The 25,131-nt window shown below is 40.2% G+C and overlaps 1 protein-coding gene across 1 annotated transcript in view; it reads right to left on the bottom strand.

Annotated features, from left to right (window-relative positions):
• klf7b (Kruppel-like factor 7b) overlaps positions 1 to 25,131 on the bottom strand; it is a 70,280-nt gene that overhangs the window by 4,921 nt on the left and 40,228 nt on the right. The window contains exons 2-3 of the mRNA XM_042426270.1: positions 17,512 to 18,163; positions 6,825 to 6,948 (exon numbers count right to left, since the gene is read on the bottom strand). Coding sequence (XP_042282204.1) covers positions 6,825 to 6,948; positions 17,512 to 18,163 — 776 coding nt within the window. The remainder of the gene's footprint in view (positions 1 to 6,824; positions 6,949 to 17,511; positions 18,164 to 25,131) is intronic.

Raw genomic sequence — 25,131 nt, 5'->3', positions numbered from 1 at the left:
TTAATGCTAACTCAATCAATATGACTCCACCTCACCCGATTTAGTTTGTGCTGGCGGAGATGTAGATACTTAACTTCAAAATACTGATAAGCTCCACTAAGGTATCAGACAAATCCTAAAAAATACTTGCTCAGAAATTAGTTTCTACAGTCGTATTAAACTGAATGAGCACTAGTCTACAGGAAAAACTAAAGTTAGTGTTATTTCAACAAGTAGGACAGACAGACAGAGTGAGGCAGACAGAGCTTGTGGCTTAAACACACAAACTTAATGATGCAGAGAACTATAGAGATTTTTTACCACTTCATTTGTGAATTTCAGTCGTCTTACTTCATTATGTCACACCAGTGAAACCCAGACATAAAGACGAATACGGGCCAATTCAGGCTCAGTGATTTCCTAAATACAACTCAAACACCACCATAAATCACAGCCAGACCGCCACAGCTCTGCAGTCAGTCCTCAAGCTCGGAGTAAAATTCTATTGTAGAAACTAATTAGATATGCATCATGAACATGGACATTATTGCAGACAGGCTGGCAGTGCTTTCTGATGCCGGGCCATTTAACTCTGCAGCGACTGCACCTGGTGGGAGAGTAAGACATAAAACCAGCTGCTGGTGATGTATAATATAAGAATCGCAATATCACAAGTATTTTAATTGTATTACTCCATTGTGAGGACATTAGAGCTGAACATGCACAATAAAATTAATCACAAATGATATGAGTAAAGGAGAGGCAAAACAAAATGTTGGCAAGAATAAAATGAGAAATTAAAAATTCAATTTGCCAGAGGCTTTATTCATTATTAATTAGTCAAGGCTATTCTTTGTGTGTGTGTGTGTGTGTATGTGTGTGTGTGTTTATGGGGGCTGTTGTTCTATCCAGATGCTAGTTGACAGAGCTGAACACTCAAAGGTACAATATGAAGTTTGTCATGCTGCAGCAGAATCTGCTGTCTCTCAAGAGCAGATTCACATGTGATTCATTTTCCTCATTTCTATCCTCATATCCTGCAGAAAACAGAGGAAAAACGTTGGTGCAAGGAGGAAAAGCAACCTCACATCGAACCATACAAATTATGAATTTTAAGTTTAATCCTGTGTCCCTGTGTTAATTGTTCATTGATCCCTTGTTATATGCCAAATATATGTCAAAAAATCAGTATCAGAGTGTTTTTACATCAGAATCTCTTTCTTTTCTCTTTCTATAAAACAGTTTCAAATGTTTGATGATTCATCCTGCACTCAATCCCTGCACCCGAATACAAATACGTTATTCGGCAAAGCACAAATAGTGGGGTTTTTACGAATATTTGTTTCATAAAAATATTTTAAAAATGATTTGTTTTCGGAAAAAAAAACAAAAAAACAAGTCAAATACCAGCGTGCAGGTCGGTTACATGACTATCTCAGTCTCTGTCCCCTGCTCTGCTGGTACGTCTGTCAGCAGGCCTCAATGAGGGGAGTCACATCCACCTGCTACATGATGCACATTTCTTAATTTGGACATCACTCCCAGAGTTGGGGGTGTTCCCCAGAGATAAAGCTGAGCCTTCTGACACATGCTTCATGAACAAGCTTCATGAACACTTATCGTAACACTTTAAATTTCTAAAATTAAAAGCCTAATAAAAACAAAAATAGGATTTTTAAGCCTCTTTCCACCTTTATTTTAATACAAATACAAATACAAATAATTTTGCTGCCTCAACAAATACAGATACAAAAACAAATACCGGGCCCTCTGCACATCCCTAGTAGTAGTCACATCGGTCAAATAAAACCGCACTTAAACTCAAACTTAAACTCCAACTCAAACTCAAAGCCCTGCACACTTTTTAGAGGTCCAATCAAATGTGAGGGATTTGATTTAAATCCCTCTTGTAACTGTACACTGCTCAAACATTCACTGGGAAATACGTCACAGTACAGAAGCTAAAGACGTTCTAACTTCCGTTTCATGGGGCCTTTAAGTAGAATCCAGTCAGCTTCAAGCAGAACTCTGTCAAAGACACCTTCCAGATTACAAAATGTCAATTTAGCCTTATTGATGCTACTGAGCAGTTAGCTGATACAGCATGTACATATGAGCTGTTGTTTGTCTCCCCACCTCCATCTGCTGATGATTTTAAAATGAAACAGAAAGTATGTTACTATTTGGAGTTACTTTACACCTCATAAAATGTTCCCCCTCTCCTCTCCACAAAGGTAGGTTTTAAAAAATAGGCAATAAATGAAAAGCGCAAACAAAGAATCGCCTTTGAAGTTCTTCTCTATACGTTACACACTGTGCTGTTTCTGTGTTACGGGTGTATAAATAAGTAGAGGTCTGGCTGCACATTTGCAATGTGCTTGGTTTTAACTCAGTGTTCAGCACAGTCGTCTATGATCTGGGAGACTCAAGTTCAAGACCTGGTGTGGGGACCTCCTTTGTAAAATAGTTTATAAATAAACAGTTATTTTAACACTTTAATATCCTAAAATTAAAAGCGTAATAAAAACAAAAACTGGATTTTTACAAATTTCCTTAAAATTTTTTCGATTTATTCGAATACAAATACAAATATAAATAATTTTGCTGCCTCAACAAATATAGATACAAATACAAATACTGGGCTCTCTGCACATCCCTCGTGTAGAGTATATAAAGGATTTCACTTTGTGACATGCTGTATTTTGCACAGCTTTTGCCAAGAACATAGTCATTGAAATGCCTTTAAAACAAAAGTTATGTTGTTCAAGTCTTCCAAAAAAAAAAACTTTCAGTGTTTCTCAATCAGGTCAAGTCAGGGAAGAATAATAGATGAAACTGTTTTCATGTTGTTTAGTGTTTCAGTGTGGACAGTGAGATTTTAGAAAACTAGTCAAAAACTTAAAGCTGGACAGAACATCTTTGACTTATAAATTCACGCAAAATTTCAGATTCTTGAGCATTAGTGTGAACATGATGTGAGAGTAAAACTGAACTATTTGTATTTCCCCTCGGCCCTCAGCTGGTACCTACTGTACACCTTCACCTCATCTGTGTGTGTGTGTATGTGTGTGTGTGTGTGTGTGTGTGTCTGGCTGACTGGACAGATGGCCATGCCAGTTACTGTCACTGTTGGGGGGGCGGAGTAGCCAGACCAGCTGGTACCACCCCGATCCTCCTCCTTCCCATCCTCCTCTTCTCCTCCTCTAAACTCTCCCTTCTTCTCCTCTTCACTTCTTTTTTTGTCCTCCTCATCACTCTTCCTTCTTCCAGCTCCATGGAAACATCAGGGGGTCCCTGCTTGATTAGGCAGGATTAATGACAGACTGCCGTGTGTGTGTGTGTGTGTGTGTTTTTTGCTATTCTTATGGTAATATTTGGTGGGCTCCACCCACCACAGATGTGTGCGTGTACTACTGTAAAGATTTTTTAGCTTGTTTCCATCCACTTTGTAATTTTTATGTCAAAAAGCTTTAAGGAAAATAGCAGAAACGTGAAACAACATGATCTGATAAAGGCTGAAACAGATTTTTCAAATATCTTCCATCTTCTTCACGTTTGAATGAATTACAACTAATATATAATTCATTCTGATTAATTGTAACTCAGACCAGGCCTAATCTTAAACTATGTTGTAGATTGACATTGGTCAGTTAATAAATTTTGTCTCGACAAAATGCTCCATGGGAGTTGTAGTTTTCTTTTTTCCCTTAAGTTTTTATGTCAACAAGCTTGTACCCTCCACTGTTTCTTAACCAAAGAACCAGATATTTTCTACCACACTTAGTCTTTTGTACTGAGGATTATACAGTGGAGATTTTCATGTCCATCCAAGCCTTGAAGTGCTCCAACTGTCAGTCTCCAACATTGTCAATCCAGAAAACCAATGCAAGTTTCACCTCAGAATCCCTGGATGCCCAAAATAACTTCTCCCACTTTGATACTCTGTTCCCAAGTGTGTTGTTGTTACATCTGAACATTTTAATGTTTGTATGAGTCAATATGACTTTGCATCTCTACGTCTTTCTGTTCTGTATGCATGTGTGTGTTGTGTCTCTACATACTGTGTTTGTGTATGTGATCGTGTGTGCCAGAAAGGAGCTAATGCAGTCCCAGCTCTCAGCCAGGATTAGAAGCTTCCAGCAGGTTTCTGGAGGGTTTTATGTCTAAAACCCAAAGTAGAGGGAACCCACAACAGCCAATTACACTGTCTCTAGGGCAAAGAGTGTGTTTGTGTGTGGGTTGTTCATTGGGAAGGTAGTACAGGCACTCACACATACAGGGAGAGTGTATGTTAAAGTGGAGCTGGCATCTGGTGCCACTCAATTAGCTGTGACCAGTCTGCCAATAGCCAGAATCCATTTAACTGCCAGCGCAGGGCATGAGTAAGCACAGAACACACACACGCACACACTCTCTCTCTCTCTCTCTCTCTCTCTCTCGCTAACTTGGGGTCCAAACACCAAACAGAAACCATGTAGCACTCTACAGACTCACAAAGACTTCCCTGGCTTTTGTCCATGAAGACATTCAGTTTGGTTTTAGTTTGAGACACACACACGCACACACACACACCTTTTTCCCACTGAGGTCAACTTGCATCAGATGTGAGTCGATGAAAAAAATCAGATGCAGGATGAATGATTAAAATCTTAGATCTTAAAATCAGATTGCCTGACCTGAACACTGTTAATTTTCCAATCCAGTTCTGGATTGAAATGAAATAACAAATGCCTTGCATGCCCTGTCTGCCAAATATGAATCCATTAGGAACTAACTTAATTTAAGATAATAACATTCCTTATCAATAACTGACTCCACTATAAGCTACAGTCTTGAACCTTCACTATCCTGGCAGATGTGAACTCACCAGAGCTCTTTATGTACGCAGCTCAAGTGGCAACCTCTGGGGCTGAAAAATGAAGCCAACGCGAAAGTGCCAAAAACTGCAGTACCTCGAATGGTCACATGAGACTGGCTCCAAAAGCGAGTCAAGACCCCCATGTTAAAATGCCCAACTTTACAGCAGAAATAAACATGTTTACAGCCTGGTACACAAAACAGTTTTAGCTAATTTCCCCTTTCATGACAACTACATGGGGGGTGAATTTTTAAATAACTCACCTGTTTAAATTTTATTAAGGCTTAAAGTTATGCATAATTAAGGGTGTGGCTGCTTTGAGTGACAGGTGAGTGCCATCACAGGCAAGTTTCTACCATGGCAACAACGTTGGTTACGTAACGTAACCATGGATAATCCCAGATTCACAGAGTATAGGCGTAGCTGTTTCTATTTCAGTGTATTTCAGTTCATGAAACATGAACATGAAACATTTTGGTCACGTAAAAAAGTCTTGTTAAGTGTTTGGTTGTGCTAAAAGACCTTCTAAGGAGTCGGATCTTCAATTTTTCTGGTAAGTACATTTTGTTTGAATGGTTTTAAACCTGTTTTTTGCTCGTGAAAATCAGTATTAGCATTATCACAGTTAACCATAGACTGTAAATAAACTGTGCTAACCGAGCTAGCAGTTACCGTTAAGGTTAGCTCCACCCTCTCATCCAAATATGGTCACTTCTGGCTCCAAAAATCCAAGATGGTGACGGTCAAAATGCCAAACTCAGGGCTTCAAAATGGGAGTCCTTAAACCAATAGGTGACGTCATGGTGACCACATCCATTATTTTTACACTATACGCCCTAGACTTATTACTCTACTGCACACATCAAGATGAAACTACTTTCTATCTTCTTATTTATCTCCTGTTAGAATGTCTGAGCATTCCTATTTATACATCCAAACAGCTGTCAAACAGAGAAGACTTCTCACTGTCAATCAGTTATGGAGAAAGTTTCAAGACAGCTTATTATTAATGTTACCAAATTTGAAAGCAGAGTCGGAACAAAACTTGGACGTGATGGTGGCTAGCTTGCTTACTACCAAGACAAAACTTGTGAATAGGATAATTTTGAAGTCATTGGAAGGTGCATTTTTGTTTGTGTGTTTGTTTACTTTAGACTAGTTTCCACCTGCGTTTAGTCTTCCTAAGCTAGGCTAATTGCTGTTTGGACTCACAGAGATGAAACTGTGCATCCAATATAAAGATCTCTCACTAGACTCTGGGTAAGACACCAAATATGCAAATTTCATTCGTTCAGGTATTTATGTAATCGTTAAAACTGTCAGACTCTGATGAAATGTCGACTAGTGCTTAAACCATTAATCAATAATTGACTGTTTAAATAATTTATCAAGCAAAAATGTTTAAGTCTTTAGTCCCAGTTTCTCAAATGAGGATTTGCTGCTTTTCTCAGTTTAATACAATTGTAAACGGAATCTCTCTGAGTTTTGGACTCGGACAAAACAATAAAATTGAAAACATCACCTTGAGCTCTGGGAAATTGTGATGGCCATTGTTCACTTTTTCTAGCCTGTCTTTGTTGACGGGTCCAGTCTGAGTGACCAAGAATTAAGGTTCTCTGGGCTGCTTGGAGACACTTGTGTGGCTGATTTTATTTAATACTTTTATGCAGCCTGCTTACATCTCGACTGCTATTGAACCCAGTAATCATGCTTGCATAAGGATAATGATAAGACAGATGCAGCAGTCTCTCACAAAATGAGCTAATTAATCAATTTATGCCCAAATTTTTTCCCCCAAATTTATTGAATAAATATTCACACAATCAGCAAATTATTACACCTTAAAAAACAAACAAACAGTTTGTTGCAGCCCTATTGTAGACAACAACTGGCCATTTATTTGATGCACTGGCTGACCAAATCCCATTTCTGTGTGTTGTCTTTTTTTGTCATTGAATACACCGGATGTATGTGTGTGTGTGTTTACCTGTCGCAGTGGTTGCACTTGAATGGCTTTGCTCCGGTGTGTTTGCGGTAGTGCCGTGTCAACTCATCACTTCGGGCAAAACGCCATTCGCAGCCCTCCCATGAGCACTTATAGGGCTTCTCACCTGAGAGACAGAGAAAGAGAGAGAGGAGAAGGTGTCACATTTTATTATCGTGTCTACATCTAATTTCCCACGTCTAAGCTACAGCTGTTCACTAATATACAGGTTTACACCTTTGGCTTTTATAAATACATGCACACCCTCCTACTCACACACAGAGCCCAGGGGCCGGGCAGGCAGACCAGTTTTAACACAACAGCCATTTCAATGAGCCAATACACTCAATTAGCTGTAAATGAAGTCTTTCAGCACTGCGGCATGTTAATTCATAATCCCAAATTCACCCTGAAATGAGTCTCGTTTTGTTCCCTCTATCACCATCACCACCCCCTTGCCCACACACGCACATGCACGCACACACACACACACACACACACACACACACACACACACACACACACACACCCTGAGGTGGTGGGATCTGAAATGTAAATGAAGTTTCATCCCCCAGTTCACCAGATGGGAGAAGAGATGGTCTATTGTTCTCAGCCTGTAGTTATCTCTCCATGATAGAAAGCCTTCCAGCTGTGTGTGTGTGTGTGTGTGTGTGTGTGTGTGTGTGTATTCAGGACCGGAGAGTTTAGTTAGAGGTGTGTGTGTGTGTAGTGAGTAGGAGCAGACTGTCTTGTGTAAGTACCTGTATGTGCGTGTGTTTCTGTGTGTGAATATGCATTTTAGAGGTCAGCAGATTAAGCATCAAATCTGGCTTTCCACCAAAATCATACACCCCAATAAAGGCAATATTAGCACTAATAATAATGCAATTATGAATAAAAATAAGATAAAATCATTTTCTTTCATTGAGCTACTTCAAAACAGTTCAATAATTTTCCATACATCCACTGTAGGTATGAGACACCTTCAAATTTAGATGAAAATGTCCTTTAGTTATTATCTAATAGTTAATATCTTCATGTGGAGAGAGCCACAAACTGATACTACACTGCTCTTTAATATGTCATAGTATGGACACAGGCTGGTGCTAAAATTAAGTAATAAAACACACATAAAAGGGTTTGCTGGTGTGGGCATATTCCTACAGGTACCAGTGAGAAGATGAAAAATTATCCAGAAAGTCCAGTTTGATAGCTTATCACACATCAAAATGCAGCCCAGTGGATTATAATACTGTGGGAAGTTATATTTATATTTACTCATATCTTTTTTATGGGTCAGGTAAGCTATCAGGAATGTGTACTTGCACATATGTGATTGGCCGACACAGTGCGTTGCTGGATGATGTTGCATTGAGTTGAGCCAAGTTCTGCATTTTTGCTGACGACTGAGTGTTTTATTTTGCCTGTGTCTCATGCAGCATCAGGACCCCTTATTGAAATACGTGGAGCTGTATTTTTTGACATAGTGCTAATGACACTCTGAACTTATGCTCCAAAACAGACACGTGGTTAATATACACTGCATTGGTTGTTTATACATTTGTAGTGGCAGCTGTAATAAATGTTGGGCTGTATGCAGCTGTCACATGGCCAGATACAGAAATTTACATCACAAAAACCCCTTTGACAATGTGGTTGCAGAGACTTGACCTGCCCCACTATGAGAAGGACAATTAAAACATCAACTATACTTCTAAAAACTAAAATCTATTTGATTTCAAAATATCTTCAAAATATTCAAGCAGAGGAGTTTAAAAGAGTTTAAAACACAGATGAGTCTCCACTGAACCTATAAAACTGCACTGACCTCCTCTGAGCAGTGTTGAAAAAACTAGCCTAGCCTAGTGGTAGACCCCTGGTGTGTGTCTGTATGTGTGTGACTCTGTGCCGTGTGTGTGTGTGAACTGGAGGGTGGTGACTATAATTGGGGTCTTAATGACTCTTAATTGGGAGTAATACAGCAGCTTACAGTCAGTTAGCCAGATGTCCCAGCAGCCCCTCCACTCCCATCACAGCACACACCAATCTTCTTAAGGAGACAAACAAAAACACACACCAGTTCAGAGCAAAGTGGAACTAATGTGAAATCTGAAGCGTTTCACAATATGGTGAAAACACAATCGGATGTGGTAGAAAAGGATGCGGTTGCAAGTGCGCTAGGGCAAACAAAAGAATTGAATTTTTCTTTGTTTTGTTCTGTAATAATGTTATAAATTGAAGTGATGCAATAAAATATGTTACAAAAGTAGAAAGAATGGAAATAAAAATGGCAGCCAACAAACCATGACAATGTAGCCTGGTTCCAGACCTCTGACACACCACTAACATCTCATTTTCAGCAATTCCAATATGTTTGCTATTGTGCTCACTGAAAGCTGTTCACCTGTTTGGAGAAACAACCGAGCCAATCAGAGCATTGTAGGTGGGATTAAGAATGCTTGGATAAGACGGACACAGCTGTACAGATTGTTGAAAGGTGACCTACAGAAATAACCACTCTGAAATCAGCATATCTATTTGATATATGCTTTGACATGAAAACCATTAAGTTAAGTGCTCTTGATGAACACTATCACGGCTTCTGTGTCGACTACAAACAATGTCTCTGTCTACTGATTGGTATGAGCAGAACAGAAACCCCCCCCCAAACAGAAACTGCCTAACATGAACACAATATCAGACTGAATAATGATGTGAAATGAAACAGCAATTTAGTCATAAGTGCCACTTTAGGTGAAAAGCGATTAATGGAAATGATTAACCTGACAGACTGACAGAGGAGTTACTGGTGCTTTTCTCTGTGGATGACAACATCTGTCAGTCAACCCACCACTTTGGTCCAGACTGAGATGTCTACAGTATACAACCACTGGATGGATTGCCATGAAATTTTGTACATACATTCATGGTCCCCAGAGGACAAATCCTACTGATTTTGGTGATCCCCTGACTTTTCCTACTGTGCCGCAATGGGGTTGACATATCTGCATTTCAGCAACTACTGGTCATGAAAGTTGGTACAGACATTCAGGTTGCCATAGGCGCCTGAGCAATGGAGCAATGGAGCCAATGCATCCCCATTATTCAGTTAGGGGGAGCAAAGTGATGGTTTTGCTACCCCAATTTTTGTCTCTTTAAAAATAAACTTATCATCATACAGCCCCCCGCAATCAGGTGATTATATTTAAGCAGCCTATATCAATCATTTGATCATTTTACTATTTTCAGCAACTGACAAAAACGAGTAATTTAAAAATCACACATTTTTGGACCATCCTTTGAGTTGGTTCAGTCGAAGCCGTCGCTAATCGATCTGAGCAGACTGACAGAGAGTAGCTTTTCCTCACAGCATGAAAGTGTCTGAGTGAACAACAGTCAAATGCTCAGTGGTGGAAAGTGACTTATTTAGACTTTATTTTAGACTACTTTGCTTTAGTTTAAGTTTTAGTCAGACTTTGGATGGAATTATTTTTAAATACGAGGGCACATCACTCCATGTAATGATCTCTCCTTTCATCCAGCTGCTCTGCGCTGTGCTTCCATTATTATGATTATTCTCTCATTTTCTTATACAAGTTTACTCTAAGGGGTGGTTTACAGTAAGGTCTAGTGCTCGACTGAAATGGCCCTTTTTTGAGATAACCCTTGAGATGACCCTTGGTTTGAGATAATCTGCTTTTAAAATGACACATATCAATATCAAATGATCTGCTTTTGAAGTTATGATTATTCATTCCTGTATAACATTACAACTACATCAGCTAGTGGTCTATTGAGAATTGAGAATTGTTTGTCCTTGTTTGACCTTGAAGATGGCCTAGTAGCCTGTAACCTACTACCATTTTAGGCTACATAATGTTTTTATAAATACAATTTCAAATATGAAATAGCCATTCTTCTGAATCATTTCCTTTCCTGATCCACCCACTTATATACTCTTCTTGATGCATCCCTGGCTTTCATAGCACCCTGATTTTTCTTTTGCAGATTATTTTTAAGTTTATGCAAAGTTTGAACATCATTTCTATGGAGACATACAGTACCTACGGATGTCTCTTCCTACTTTTTCTCATTCTTCTACCTTTAAGTCTCCAACCATACTGCAGGGCATAATTTCTCAATCACAATCCAAGAAGATGAATACTTGTGAAGTTGCTTTTCTGCACTTTAGTTGTCTTAAATCACCTTCTTGAAACACCACACAAGAATAACTCAACCGGTAGAAAGTACACCTTCAGATGGACTAATATCTGAGAGTTGCAGAGCGGCACCGAGAGCAAGGTGATGCAACGACAAGTAAAAGATGATGTGCTACAGGAAGATCCAACTATGAATGATGCCCTCTTCCCCTTCATTTTCCCCCAGTTCCTGTCTCTCTTTGATGGGAGTCGTCTTTCATCCACAGACACAACGTGACTGCAGGGTGACGCAGTTGTTCTCGGACTAAATTAATTCCAGGTCACGAGCTGTGCTCCCCTGGATTTGCATATTCAAATTCTTCAGTCAAATCTCATGCAGTCAGTTGCTGATTTCCACAACAGAGATCTGGGTTTTGTTTTGCTCACCATTGTGCATTTCTGGTGATAGGCCTTCCTCTGCCAGCTCCTGCACAGTTGATCTGATTGTGGACAAGATCAGAGTTCAATTATCCTGAGCTCTAAGAGATCGCCTACTGTAGCTTCCCTTGCATGGTGTCTGTAATTCAGTGGGCTTTGTCACTGAGGGTTACTTTGATCAGTCTTTCTGAAAAGCTGATGTTCCTGTGGTTTTTCTGTCCATATACAAGCTAAATGAATATCCCTCTTCCGTAAGCAACTCATCATTTTAACAAAGATAAAACAACAATTCAACCATTCAAGAACAACACATCCAGAGAGTCTTAGACACTGGCATGATGTCAAGGTCTCATCCTAGACTGTGAAAGCCTGATGGGTTGGTAAAAAAAAAAAGTTTGTGACTGCCGTCAACTGTGGTAATGATGATGATGGAGGAAATCTTGACACCAACAAGACCGACAAAAATGCAAGTACAAGTGAGGTTTCTGTGCAAGTTGGCGAGAGACGCACTGGGTATTTGGAAGACCTTGTAATCAAGATGTCACTGCTTCACATCAAGAGGAACCAGTAGAGATGATTCAGACACTGACTTGGTGGAAAACCTGGATGAGACCCAGAGCAAGCTGGACTAGTACAAGAGGGACTACATCTCCCAGCATGTGTCAGGGATCCCTCAGGAGGGACTTTGGGAACTTGCTGGGGAAAGTATTTGGGCAGCCCTGCTCTGTGACCCTGATTAGAATAAGTGGCTTGAAAGTGAAAGTCTTCTATTTTATCCTTCTTTAAAAAAAAGAATGTGAACACATAGCAAACATTTTGTGATAAAGATATGTCTGAGTAAGGATACTTTACAATTACTGTTGAAGAAGACACTAACAGTAAACATAATTAATAATAATTTAAAAATCGTTAAAAAAACAAAAAAAGAGCCTCAGCAGCTCAACATAAATTGCGGCCAATAAAACATTTATAACTGTAGTTTATTGCTGCAAAGTTTTTTATTTTTTTTATTTTTGCATATCTGCACATATATCTGTACATGCCAATGCCATTTCCACTATGATCAGTCAGTCACTATGATCCCAGCTGCATTTCCTTTGCTCAAAGAGACAAGCTACACATATTAACTCTACTTTGAAGGTACAACAAGAAGTTCTCTATTTTTTATAAAGGCCCACAATCCTCTGGTACAGCTGTGAAGAATGATTCTACAAGAGATAACCTCTAGTTCAATAAAGAAACACGTATCATCCATGTTGAGTCTTCAGCAGTAGTATCTGTATGTGTGAATCCTCCTACTCACTCCACAGAGTCCTCCTCACTCAGGACCCAATAAAGTACCCATATTTTCAACATACAATAGCAAACCACTTGGCATCTTATCGTCTAGGCCTGTTGGAGAAACGTTAAACTCTCAACCTGCATGTGTGTGTGTGTGATATGGGGTATGAGTGGGAGCCGCAGGTGCCAGACAGGCGGCTGTTTCACACCCGTCTTCTGTAATTGGCCAGAGCACCCTATCTTCCTTCAATAGGACCCCCCTCAAACACACATACATGCTCAAACACACACATGCTCTCTCTCTCTCTCTCTCTCTCTCTCTCTCTCTCTCTCTCTCTCTCTCTCTCTCTCTCTCTCCCACACACACACACACACACACACTGTTAGTGGAATAAAGCAAGGCCAGTTCGGGCCTGACGCCACAGCAACCATGACGCCAGCCAATTATAGCGCGGCAAGGCAAGGATGCGTGATAAAGTCACCTAGCAACTGAGAGAAAGAGAGGAGGGGGGGATGGAGGGTGGGTGAGGGGTGGTGGGTGAGAGAGAGAGAGTGGGAGAGAGACATTAACAGGCATGGACAATCCACCAGCCACCAACCAATTATGGAAGAGTGTGATGCAGTTGCTTGGCAACCCAAACTGAATGAGCAAGTGGAAGACAGAGAGAGAGAGAGCAGGTTGGAGGTAGGATTGTGGGTGTAGAGGTATATAGTTATATGTGTGTGGAGGTCTGGGGTTACAGCAGGGTTTTTCCTGAATCCACATGAGGTACCACAGAGGGTGGGGCTGGGGTTGAGGTCTTGGAAAGTCAGACTCAAACTGCAGTAACCATGCCAGTGATTTTTCATGTTTTAGCCCATTAACCACATATCACATAATTACACTTTACATCACAGTTAACCATTTTGTAAATGTGTAAAATATTGTATATTTTGTCTCCAAAATCAATTAGCACATACTTGAAACTTGCTTCAGTTCCATGAACCATTACAGTTAACATCAAGTCTGTGTCAATTTTATGGTTGTGAGATAATCCAGCACAGCGCTCTACTTTACCATGCGATGATAATGTAACACTGACAGAACGTAAATTACACAACTCAAGCAAAACAGTTGTTTATTTACAGTCTGTCAGTAGATTTTCTCATATTGAAATGAATGGAAATCCCTGGCTGGATAAAGGAGGAAAAACATTTACTTTTTATTCTATTTAATGTTACTGTTTTTGACTATTTAGTAGGATGTAACAATATATAATTTTACATTTCCAATACAGAAGTGTGAAAGATGCACTGATGAGCAGAGAAATGAATTGCAAATAAATAAATCAGACTAGTTTTGACCCCCAAAAGATATTAATGTTTGTTTTCTGATATTAAATGTCATGCATTAAACATATGAACAGTCAAAGGTCTGAAATATTGCCTTAAAATATTGACAATATTGACATTGTAAATGAGGTGTTAGAGTGTTACTCTAACAAAGTTTAGACATTTGCTCTTAAGGGCATTTTCATCCAGATGTTTTATATTCTTCACTGTAGTTCTATGTAGATAACAATCTGCAAAAAACCCCATAAAAACCAAAACCTATAGGGAAAAAATTGTGTTTCGCCTTTTCTCTTTTTTTTTCCTGAACTGCATCTATGACTGCCGTTCACAGTTCATATATCACACATCATTAAATCACACTTTGGAGCTGTTGGACCGTCTACATTTTTTGTTACTTTTGATGACGCTAGGCCAACAATTTCCCTCAGCTTCCAGTCTGCGTGCTAATCTACAGTACGCTAAACTTGACTCTGTTTTATTTCTGTCCTAGAAGCACATCATCATCTGACAGCAGCTATGTGCATTTTCCAAAATGTTGGGAGTGTTCCTGTGTGCTGCAATGCAGCATATGCACATCCAAATATTGTATCAGGTACGTTGACAGTTGTAGAAAAAGGAGCGCACACAGATGATGTTACTCCCCCAAAATTTCATTAAGTGCAGTTAAGACTTTTGAAAGACAAACACTCCCTCCAAAACTGCTCATCTACTCTGCTATCACAGGTGCCGGGTGCCAAGGGGGGGGGGCTGCTGCTTGAATAACAACCAGGATACAAGTATTGGTAATTCCTACAGTTATTAGACATCCAAGAGAGAAAAACCCTGGCTCAGAGTCAGAACAGCTCTGCCTGAATTATTTGGAGATTTACTGAATTAATTTGTACATTTAATAATGTAACAACTCATTGCTAATTGAAGCAGTTCAGCAGTTCTGTAGTTCAGAGCAACTGTTTTGGATATGCATTTAGGAATACCATTACCAGCATTATGTGAAATTGCAGCACATGTACAGTATACTCCTGACAGACCTCCCTATAACGATGTTTCTAATGGCCTCTGGTGTGCACTATGTGACAGTAAGTGTACTGATGCTGTGCAGGCTTTCTGCAGCTGCTCCTCCCTGTAGTCTTTGCTATGTTAATCCCTCCCTACATGTATGTTCAATGATTTATGGTCATAATAACCCAAAAAGAGGATTAAGCTAATTAAACCACAGAGCTGTGCTTGTAATGAACACACTGGGAGGGAATACACCGCCCCCACATTTATACCACACATACACACACAGAGTGAAGAAGCTGCAGGGTGTCTTTCTTTTTTTTCAGTGAATGAATCTGCATTTAAAAACTCATTGTTGGTTGGCATGACTCGACCGTAGACTCATCAGAAGATTAAAGATACTGCAGTTAGCGGTCATGCTACCAGAACACTAGCTGCACCACCCTGGATTAGCTATAATAAAGTTACAGCTGCAGGTTCCCCTGCTTATGCTAGGTGCTGCCCTGGAATGTAATGCTATACTTAAAGCCATGTGATGGTCGCTGGGATCATATAAGCCTGTAACACGCTGGATTAATGATGCCAAGGTTGCTAGTATTAATACAGTGGAGGTCTGCAGGCTATGTATTGTAATCCTGGTGAATACCAAGGAAACTGCTATCACCACATGATGACAACTGGAGGCCATGAACCACTCCGTACTGTGAATGATGCTGTGGTACAAGCCAAAGTTGAATAATGCTACCTGGAGGTGGTACAAGCCTGCACACACCTCATACTGCAGATAAGTGACGTATTCAGCCTGAGTTTCCCAGGCTAAAATACATCCAATCCAGCAGGCATTTCCACTTAGAAACAGATGAATAGTTTCTAAGAATGTACAAAACTGTGACACACTAGTTCCTGTCACTTCAAAAATAGTATTGCAGCTCTAGATGACCAAAACACAACAAATGCTAAATGCATTTTCACACAGACAATTCATAAAGTCTGTACCATTGAATCAGGTCTTTGGTTACCACCTAAAAACACAAAATGACTCTTAAGGCACTTCATGAAAAAATACAGCCCCTTCATTCATTTCTGATTGACGCAGTGGGGGTGCTGATACAGCAGCACAAAAAATGCAGGGTCACCAAGCTGTGTTGGCCAATCAAATACATACCAACACATGCTTCTGGTAGATTACTTTGTAATGTGAACAGCGTATTTCTTTCTGATGCTAACCTGGTGGTCATACTGTAGCAACTACAGATATTTTATCTGTAGATTGTCTTTATGATAACTTTCCACAGTTGTAAAATCCTTCCTGATATTACTGGTGTGTGATGTTTTCACGCGTGATAAGCCTTCAATCACTTCAATTTCACTGCTCTGTATGCTGCTTTGGTTGGTTTACTGATGAAATCTGCTGAAAAGTTGAAGCACAACTTTTTCTTTGCCCCAATTCCTTATACTGCGTAAAACAGAAAAAATATGAATAGTTTTTTCATCAGTGCATGACCCAAGACTATACACAAAACAAAGATCTTCCTCTGTTTGGTCTACAGACTTAACAGTGGAATTGATTGAAATGTTTTGTTTCCATGTGTTACGAGCAATAACACATCCATAAAAATATAACAGGCTGGTCCATACTGACTAAACCTCTGACCATGACAGATATTAAGTTTCAGGCTGAGTTCAGGTTACTTTTGCTGTTTGAACTCAATTCATTATAATCTCAGCATCAGTCAAATCCATCCTTTCTTGTATGTCTGCTGCAACCCACATGCTAAGCTTGCAGCTCACAGCCCCTGGACACATAGCCTGGTGCGTGCTCTGTCTGAGGGTCACCGAGAAGGCAGCTGTAGTTAGTGGCTAAAGCTGCATGTCAGACCCAGTTGGACACGGCTGACTTTGTAAAGGCATTTACTACCAGTCTATCAATCAGCAGGCAATTACTGAGGCAGGGCCTTTTGGCACTGAGCTGGTATAAAGACTCACGAGGAAATTAATAAATCTGGAGGATAATCTGAGAGGAAAAAAGAAGAAGAAGAGAGGCCATAATCCTCTACTACTTCTGAAAATTACCAACATCAGATCTTTTCTTCTGCAACACCAAATCCTGAGCAAGTCCCAGGAAAAGTATCTTTTGGTTTATGTGCATCTAGTCTGGCCTTACTTATCAAAGCTCCAGGTTTTAAAAACAGCATTGTTGACTGCAAACAACGCAGTCAGAAAGTATTGTGAGGGTTAGACATATTTTGTTGAGTTGGCTCTGTCCCCCAGCACATTGGATTCAAAATTATATAATGCTGACGTCATTTGACGGTGTTTACATCTACATCAGGTGAACAGTGTAGGACTCCTAGCCCTTTTTATACATAGTCCATGAATTTTAGGGGACAGAAGTTAAATGATACAACCTTAAAATAAAGTCACCAGTATGCACTTCAACCTAAAGTACTTATGTTGAAGCTAAATGTAATGAAGGTAAATAAAGGTATGTGTTATCTTACCTGTGTGGGTCCTCTGATGTGCCTTCAGATGGGAGCTCTTGGTGTAAACCTTCCTGCAGCCGTTAAACTGGCATCGGTGGACTCTCTTCTTGTTCTCTGGTACGTCTCCTCCCAGACTTCCTCCTCCTCCCTGCTCGCTGTCACTGAGGGCTCCTCCTCGGCTCGGTGGGGACGGTAATGCTCGTGCTGCCACCAGTTTGGCCGCCCCTAACCCTACCTTCTTTGCCACCAGTTTGAGTGTTAGTGTGCCATCTGCCGTCGCAGTCAGCGTTTGTGTGGGTTTGATGAGGTGGCGGCCGAGCTCTGGTGATGATGGTGGTGTTAGGGATGTGACGGCAGCGCTAAGCTGTGCGGCGCTGACCCCTCCAAGGACTTGCTCCTTTGTTGTGAGGGTTTCAGTTCCTGCTTCTGCTTGGGTCTTGCTGTGGTTGGGCATCTGGAGGATTTTGGCCTGGACCTTGGGGAGAGTTACCAGTAGTGGAGGCGGGCTGGGCTGGTCGGGCAGGCTGGGGAGGAGGGGGTCCATCAGGTCCTCGTCACTGTCACCACCCTGCATGAAGGATGGCGTTAAGAGACAGTCCAGCTCCTCATCAAACAGCTCTGAGAGACGTTTGGGCTCCGTCTGTAGATACCGCTCCAACTCTAGACATGTCTGCAAGAAAAGGACACACATGGACCCAGAGTCAGAAAACAAATTTTATCTCCTGACAGGGACTTCGCTCTCTTTGGATGCTCAGAGGAGTCTATAACTCTCCTTTCACACATTCAAACAGCTGTGTTGATGGCCGTGGTATTAGCAAAAAAACTTATTCACAAAGACCGGAAGTCGCCAACTTGTTAAAATGAACTTATCTTAGTTATTTGTATCCCTCTCCCCTGGTATGTATGTGTGTGTGTGTGTGTGTGTGTGTGTGTGTGAGTGCATGTGTGTGTATGTTTAACATGGGTTTTGGGCATTGACTTTTGTGTGGTTTATATGTTGTTATGTATAATGGGCCACTAAAAATAATGTGTTGATGGCCGTGGTATTAGCAAAAAAACTTATTCACAAAGACTGGAAGTCGCCAACTTGTTAAAATGAACTTATCTTAGTTATTTGTATCCCTCTCCCCTGGTATGTATGTGTGTGTGTGTGTGTGTGTGTGTGTGTGTGAGTGCATGTGTGTGTATGTTTAACATGGGTTTTGGGCATTGACTTTTGTGTGGTTTATATGTTGTTATGTATAATGGGCCACTAAAAATAATGTGTTGATGGCCGTGGTATTAGCAAAAAAACTTATTCACAAAGACTGGAAGTCGCCAACTTGTTAAAATGAACTTATCTTAGTTATTTGTATCCCTCTCCCCTGGTATGTATGTGTGTGTGTGTGTGTGTGTGTGTGTGTGTGTGTGTGTGTGAGTGCATGTGTGTGTATGTTTAACATGGGTTTTGGGCATTGACTTTTGTGTGGTTTATATGTTGTTATGAATAATGGGCCACTAAAAATAATACTCAAAAAAAAAAGAAAAATCATATACTTTACACCTGTTAGATCACTTTTTGTGTTAACTGGCCTTATCACAGCATATAGACAATCACTGAAGAACATCACTGTTTCAGTCATGGTTAAACAAACATGGCGTCTTTGAGAACTCCCTCAAAGACCAGAACCCTTCCTGCCAAATCTAATTGAACAACCATTTGCAATAAATGATAACTTTGTAACATGTCTCTGACTGAAACAGTAAGCAGTGGAATCATACAAAACATAAGATGCCAACTTCTCTGCTCGCCAAATGAACGTATCAGTGTTAATCTTGCCTCTCAAACAAGTACTCATACAGGACAAAATACACTGACACATCTGTCTGTACCTTCCAAAATCACCTATATGACCATTCCAGCATTTTCTGAACTGCCACGTCTATGGTTAATGCATGGTTAAGTTTTGGCAAATAAAACTACTTGATGAAGGTTAGGAAGAAAACTTTTACCACAACCATCCACCCTGATGTCTAACAACATAACAATGTCCCAATCCTTCTGCCTTTGCTCCTGAAAGAGGAGTCACTATTCGTAACGCGCAAGAGGTTGTTAATAAAACATAAACAGGGGTCAGTTTAAGTGTCTGAACAAATAGCAATGGTGTAGTTTTTCTTGTTAGGAGTCTTGTCTTTGACTCAGGTATATTTGGTAGTTTTCTTCAAACTGTAGACCTTTCAGAGGCTGTGTTTACTAGTCTATTTGAATACAAATACCCACTGTAGGCTTTATGCAGTATTTCTCTACAGCTGTTGACCATGTCACCTGGCACACGGCAGTCCTGAGAGAGGAGGGATTTAGTCTGTGATTGATTGCTGCTGCCTGGCTGAGCTCTCTGGAGCCCTGAACTGTGGAAGCCTTGCCTGTTTCCCTCTGCTCACCCAAACCAACCAGCCATGGAAGTTTTATTGCGAGATACAGGAAGGAAGGAGAGCAAGATGATGGAGGGAAAGTCAAATAAAGAAACAAAGGGAGATGAAAGAAGGAAGAAAAAGAGAGAGAAACAAGGAAAAAAGAAGCCAGTATTTCTATGCATGTTTATCCAACCTGTTCTAGAGATAACAGAGACATCTGTGCATTTTTTCAAGAGTTTGGCATCAGAGCAGCATCACCACAGTTGTTGGTCTCCTGGCTTTCTGTGCTTTGGTCAAGGGCACCTGTCACATCACCTCAAAGGACTTGAGCCAAAAACTTGTAGCTTGCTAACCTACTTTTTCTAACCCCAAGGCTACACCTCTCCTCTCCAAACTTATTTCCTCAAATAAAAGATGGTAGTCAATTAAAAGCCGTGTCTCTGATAATGACCGGGGGTGTGGTCAACACAAACAAGGGTGGATAAACTCCTGGTGCCTGTTATATAATGTTCATGCCAGTTAAACACAAATAGTAGTCACAGAGAAGGGAGGAGGACGGAGGAGATGTGATATCGTTTAAATATGGGGATAACGGTGCATATTTTAATAATAATGTTGACAGTGACACTACATCAGCATGGGTAACCAGGGTAACCAGGGTAACTTGGCTAAGCTGGCGAGCATACCACCATGAGCATGATACCTGCTAAGTGGTGCACTGCCAAAATGTTCTGGGTGGAACTCAAGTGCTAGAATTATTGCTCCATATGTCTGATCAAGTAGATTACCGGTAATGCAGTAACAAAAATTTAACAGAGCAAACGGAAGCAGGTGAGAAAACAAGGAGGCTTCATACTAAAATATGAGCAAATACACTTATCAAACAGAGGGAATTATAAATAAGGCCTCTCTCTAATATGAGCCTGCTTCCAATAAAGGCCTGGTACCCTCTGTGGTTGAGCTAAATAAAGACCCCGGCCACTATTAGAAGAAATACGGGATTTCGACCGTACCTTTGAGGTCTACATGGGACTGTTTATTCAATCCTGCTCCTGCTTCGATCTCACCCACCTGCAACACTGTTTTTTTATATCAAAATTCTGTATGCCCCAGTCTGCAGGGAAAGTAGGACACATATGGCCTTCATGAATGATTGACGACAGTTTACACAGCTTTTAAAAAAATTTTTTAAGGCATAAACTGAAAAAAGCCAAACCTGAACCTATGAAACACTGCATTTTCAAACTGTTAGTATTTACAAAATGAAACTCCATCATATGCAAAACAATATGCATAGGATGATTATTTGTCTTTATTATGTAGTAAAGACAGTAGAAAGCTTAAAGGAAATGAGGGGAGAGAGATGAGGGATGACATGCATAAAGGACTTGAACTGATTATGAGGTCAATATGTTAAATAACTCACTAGGCCACCAGGGCATCCCATATTTGAATGCATTTACATTCTTATATTCATGGTTAAGCCCAATAACACTGTATTTTCATTTATGACAAGGTCGACCACATGTCAAGCCAACAATGGAGTACCCAATTCCTGCACCATAATGTTCATGTTGGGTCCAGCAGGGATCTAAATCCTGCTATAGTCCTATATAAGAAATTGTTTTTTGTGATGTTTTTGCCAAGAAAGAGAGGGTAGAGACAGCAGGCCAGTTTATTCTCTCTAACTGTCCACTCAGCACTTACTTATGATGCCTGGCTCCAGCACTGTCCTGCAGCATAGGGTCCCTTCACTGTATCTACTTGGAAAATGAATTCCCTCTATTTGGCAAAAGGCCTCTGGCAGCTGAAAGTTCTCATCCTGATCCTCTGGCACTTTCCACCTCTGTCATCAGAGCAAATTACAGCCACTATAGAAATATTTTGTCTTAGCTGCAGCTGGTTGACTCTGTCCATTCAGTCAGGCCAGAGCTGGAAGCTTTCCTCCGCTCAGCCTCAGTGACGAGACAGACAGACCCACACGTTTAGTCTGAACATCTGTTGAGTGGTGATAAGCTGAACTTCCCTCTCCCTCTTCCCCCCCCCCCCTTTCTTCCTCCCTTTAAAAGAATGTCTTTTTTTCTTAGGGATGTTCATTTACATGTGAATACAAAAAGGGGAGGGGGGGTGTACAGTGCTTCATAAGGAAACTTGAAAATGATGAGCATTTATGTAGAGAGGCAAAGATGACACCCAGGAACAATGTCTTTTGTAAAGCTAATACTTGTGCTGTAGGGAAAACCTTCTGGTTAGCCTTTTGTCCAGATTGTTGCTGTGATTTGTTAGCATTGGTATTCGTTTCAGTAATTGCTGTGTGTAATACAATATCTAGTCAAGCATGCAAAAGAGGGCTATTATATCTCTGTTTAAATTAGATCAGTCAGTGCTAATGCATCTGGAAACCAATACTAGAGATTAGCAAACAGCCATCAAGTTATCTGGAGTTTGTTTGGATTGTAGAATGATGAGTACACTGTTCATTGATCACTCATAGCAACAGGCAGCTCCATCTGGTGAGAATGTACTACAAAAAACAAAGAAACGGCTCATTAAGCACCTTAAATGATTTAGAGAAAGTTTGAATTCTTTGGTCTTCATGCTATATACTGTGTATATACAGTATGTTACTGAGATCTGGGGCTTACAACAGAATCTTCTATGGCATGAGTCCAAGAGGCATCGCACACCCAACCAATCTGACCGGCTTTTAAACAAAAGTAGTTTAATACAAATAACAACCTTAAAGTGATTACAACCAAACTAATCATTCCAATTATCCACCTGGTTGTAAAAGAACAAAGTTTGTAAGTCTGTATAAAGATTCTTATCAATCAGGGGTTTAAATGACATTATGATCACAGAAATATCTTTATAGGATTGGTTAAGTGTCCACTGTTACCGTTGTAAAGTGTGGGAGGTATATGAAATTACGAGTAGCCATAGCAACAATAGTTGAGCATGGGGATTTATTCTTGACCTTGGGAACACATAAAGTATCTGTGATAGAATATTCTAAACTCAAAGTTCACTTATTATCTTTTACCAGAGCTTTTGACTGAATCCCACCTATATATGACGTATGATTAAATTGTTTTTTTTAATCTTAACAAATAACAATGATGACTAGAAATAAAATAATATAAGGTTGTAGAAAAGGATTTGGAATTTCCCTTAACGGTGTACCATTATCTGCTTCAGAGCCCTGGAAAGAACAGGATGGAAAAAAAACTTTGTGTTTTCTTGCAGAAGTTTAAATAAAAAGGTCAGTGTAGTTCAGGGTGACTTGGTTATCGCTGTTTCCACTAGTTAATTGTATTTGATTAGTGTCGCACGGCAACAGATTTAAGACGCTGAAGAGTTCAAGGTCATCATGAAGAGTATTTTGATATGTATAATTTATGCAGTTTTTGCCCCGAATTTAAGGTTTGTGTTTAGTTAACGTTACTGGAGATGATGCATATCCTGAAGGATTCTGAAGTCTTACTGTTGCTGCTGTTCTCAGGAGATGAAAGAAAAGATTTGCAAGAAAATGCAGAAGAAGCTTTTTTCCCCCTTCCCATTTAAAATGTTTCCTTTTCAGGAATAATATTTTGGTATTGTAAGTTTTAAATTCATTATTCATTGTCCTCAGAATATTACAGCACTATGAATACTATGAACTAGTTCTCTCTGATACAGTAAATACGGTCTCTATTAGTGATTTCTGGAGGCATACTGTACCATTGTTTGTACTTGGACTAGAAATCAAAAATAGAAAGGTCTGTGTGTCTCCTGGCGGGGGCTGGACTGATGCTGAGGATTGTGGGAGGTGGGTGGGGAGGACAGAGGGCAGAGAGAGCCCAAGGCAGTGCGAGAGGAGCGAGCGGCAATCAAACCCACGGCCGGCAGTGAACGCACCGCCTCTGACATCACACGTATGACCTTCTCTTCCACTGTTTCTCCTACACACCATGAATATCAGGTAACAATGACATGTAGGGCCTGCAGCGTGTGTGTGTGTGTGTGTGTGTGTGTGTGTGTGTGTGTGTGTGTGTGTGTGTGTGTGTGTTTGTATCAGCGGCTGCTGGCTAACAGCTCAGACTGATAGCATGTGTAGGGCTCACCTCCTGTCCCCCTGCTCAGTCCCACACCATATGGAGAAAGGTCACATCGGATAACACACACACACACACACACACACACACACACACACACACACACACACACACACACACACACACACAGACTGTTTTGTGACTGTTTTGGGGAAATTTCAACAGTTGGATGGACATGAATCTCTTAGTTGAATCAATGCAGCACTGAGCTGAAAATAATCTGCTTCACTGACATTAAGTCAAAGGTACAGCACTGTGAACGTAACAATTTTAGGACACAAGTCAACTAGAGTTCAAGAGACTGCTGCAGTGAGAAACATCCAAAGAGAGCTTTAAATTCTGTTGCTGTGATGTTAATGACAAGCTGATGTTAAAAAAGTTATCAGTTAAAAAGTTAAAAGCTCATCAGTTTAAATCAGTTTACTTTCAAAATCTGATTAACATAAATAGCTAATGTTGGATTTATATTACTTTGGCAGAATGGAAAAATCTCTTGTTATTAAATCAGAGGAGTGAAATTAGCCAAATTAGCTATTTCAGTTCTGTTACCCTTGTTTAACAAGTGAGACCATATAAACAGTGTGCAGCTCATTTATAACTATCTGAAACAACTGCACTTGTGTTAATGTTTAAATGTATCTCACAGTGATGGTGGCTTTGCAGCCATTTGGCCAGCAGTTGATTGACACTTCTATAGTATTATTCAAAAAGTGGGGGATGTCATAGCCGCCAGAAATTCCCAATTTCACCTACTCACAATTACAGCTTTCTTAAACACGGTCTGTATGATACAATGTGCAGTGTTTTTTTCCTGATTGCAACAATCACATGCTCTGAATTTACTAGAACTCGGATTTCACTTGCTGACACCGTCTCCACAGCAACAGCCTCAGAGGTTCATGGACACTGTAGTGTTAAGTACCTGTAGTATTTGATACATAAAACTGAAAAAGAAAAAAATTGATTTTGATGGTGATACCATAACTCTATGACACTGTTAAATTATCCAGGAAAGTCAAGTGTTTCTGTGTTGAGGAAAATGTTTCAAATGTGAATTTCCAGTAAGAGAAATATTTCTGTAACCAGCTGCTTTGTCCACTAACTGCAGCTCAACAGTTTCCATTATTGAATCAGTGTAGGACATCAGTCA

Source organism: Thunnus maccoyii, chromosome 11 (assembly GCF_910596095.1).
Source record: "Thunnus maccoyii chromosome 11, fThuMac1.1, whole genome shotgun sequence".
Classification (NCBI taxonomy): domain Eukaryota; kingdom Metazoa; phylum Chordata; class Actinopteri; order Scombriformes; family Scombridae; genus Thunnus; species Thunnus maccoyii.
Note: the sequence above shows the minus strand (reverse complement) of the source record. Positions and strands in the feature narration are given on the sequence as shown.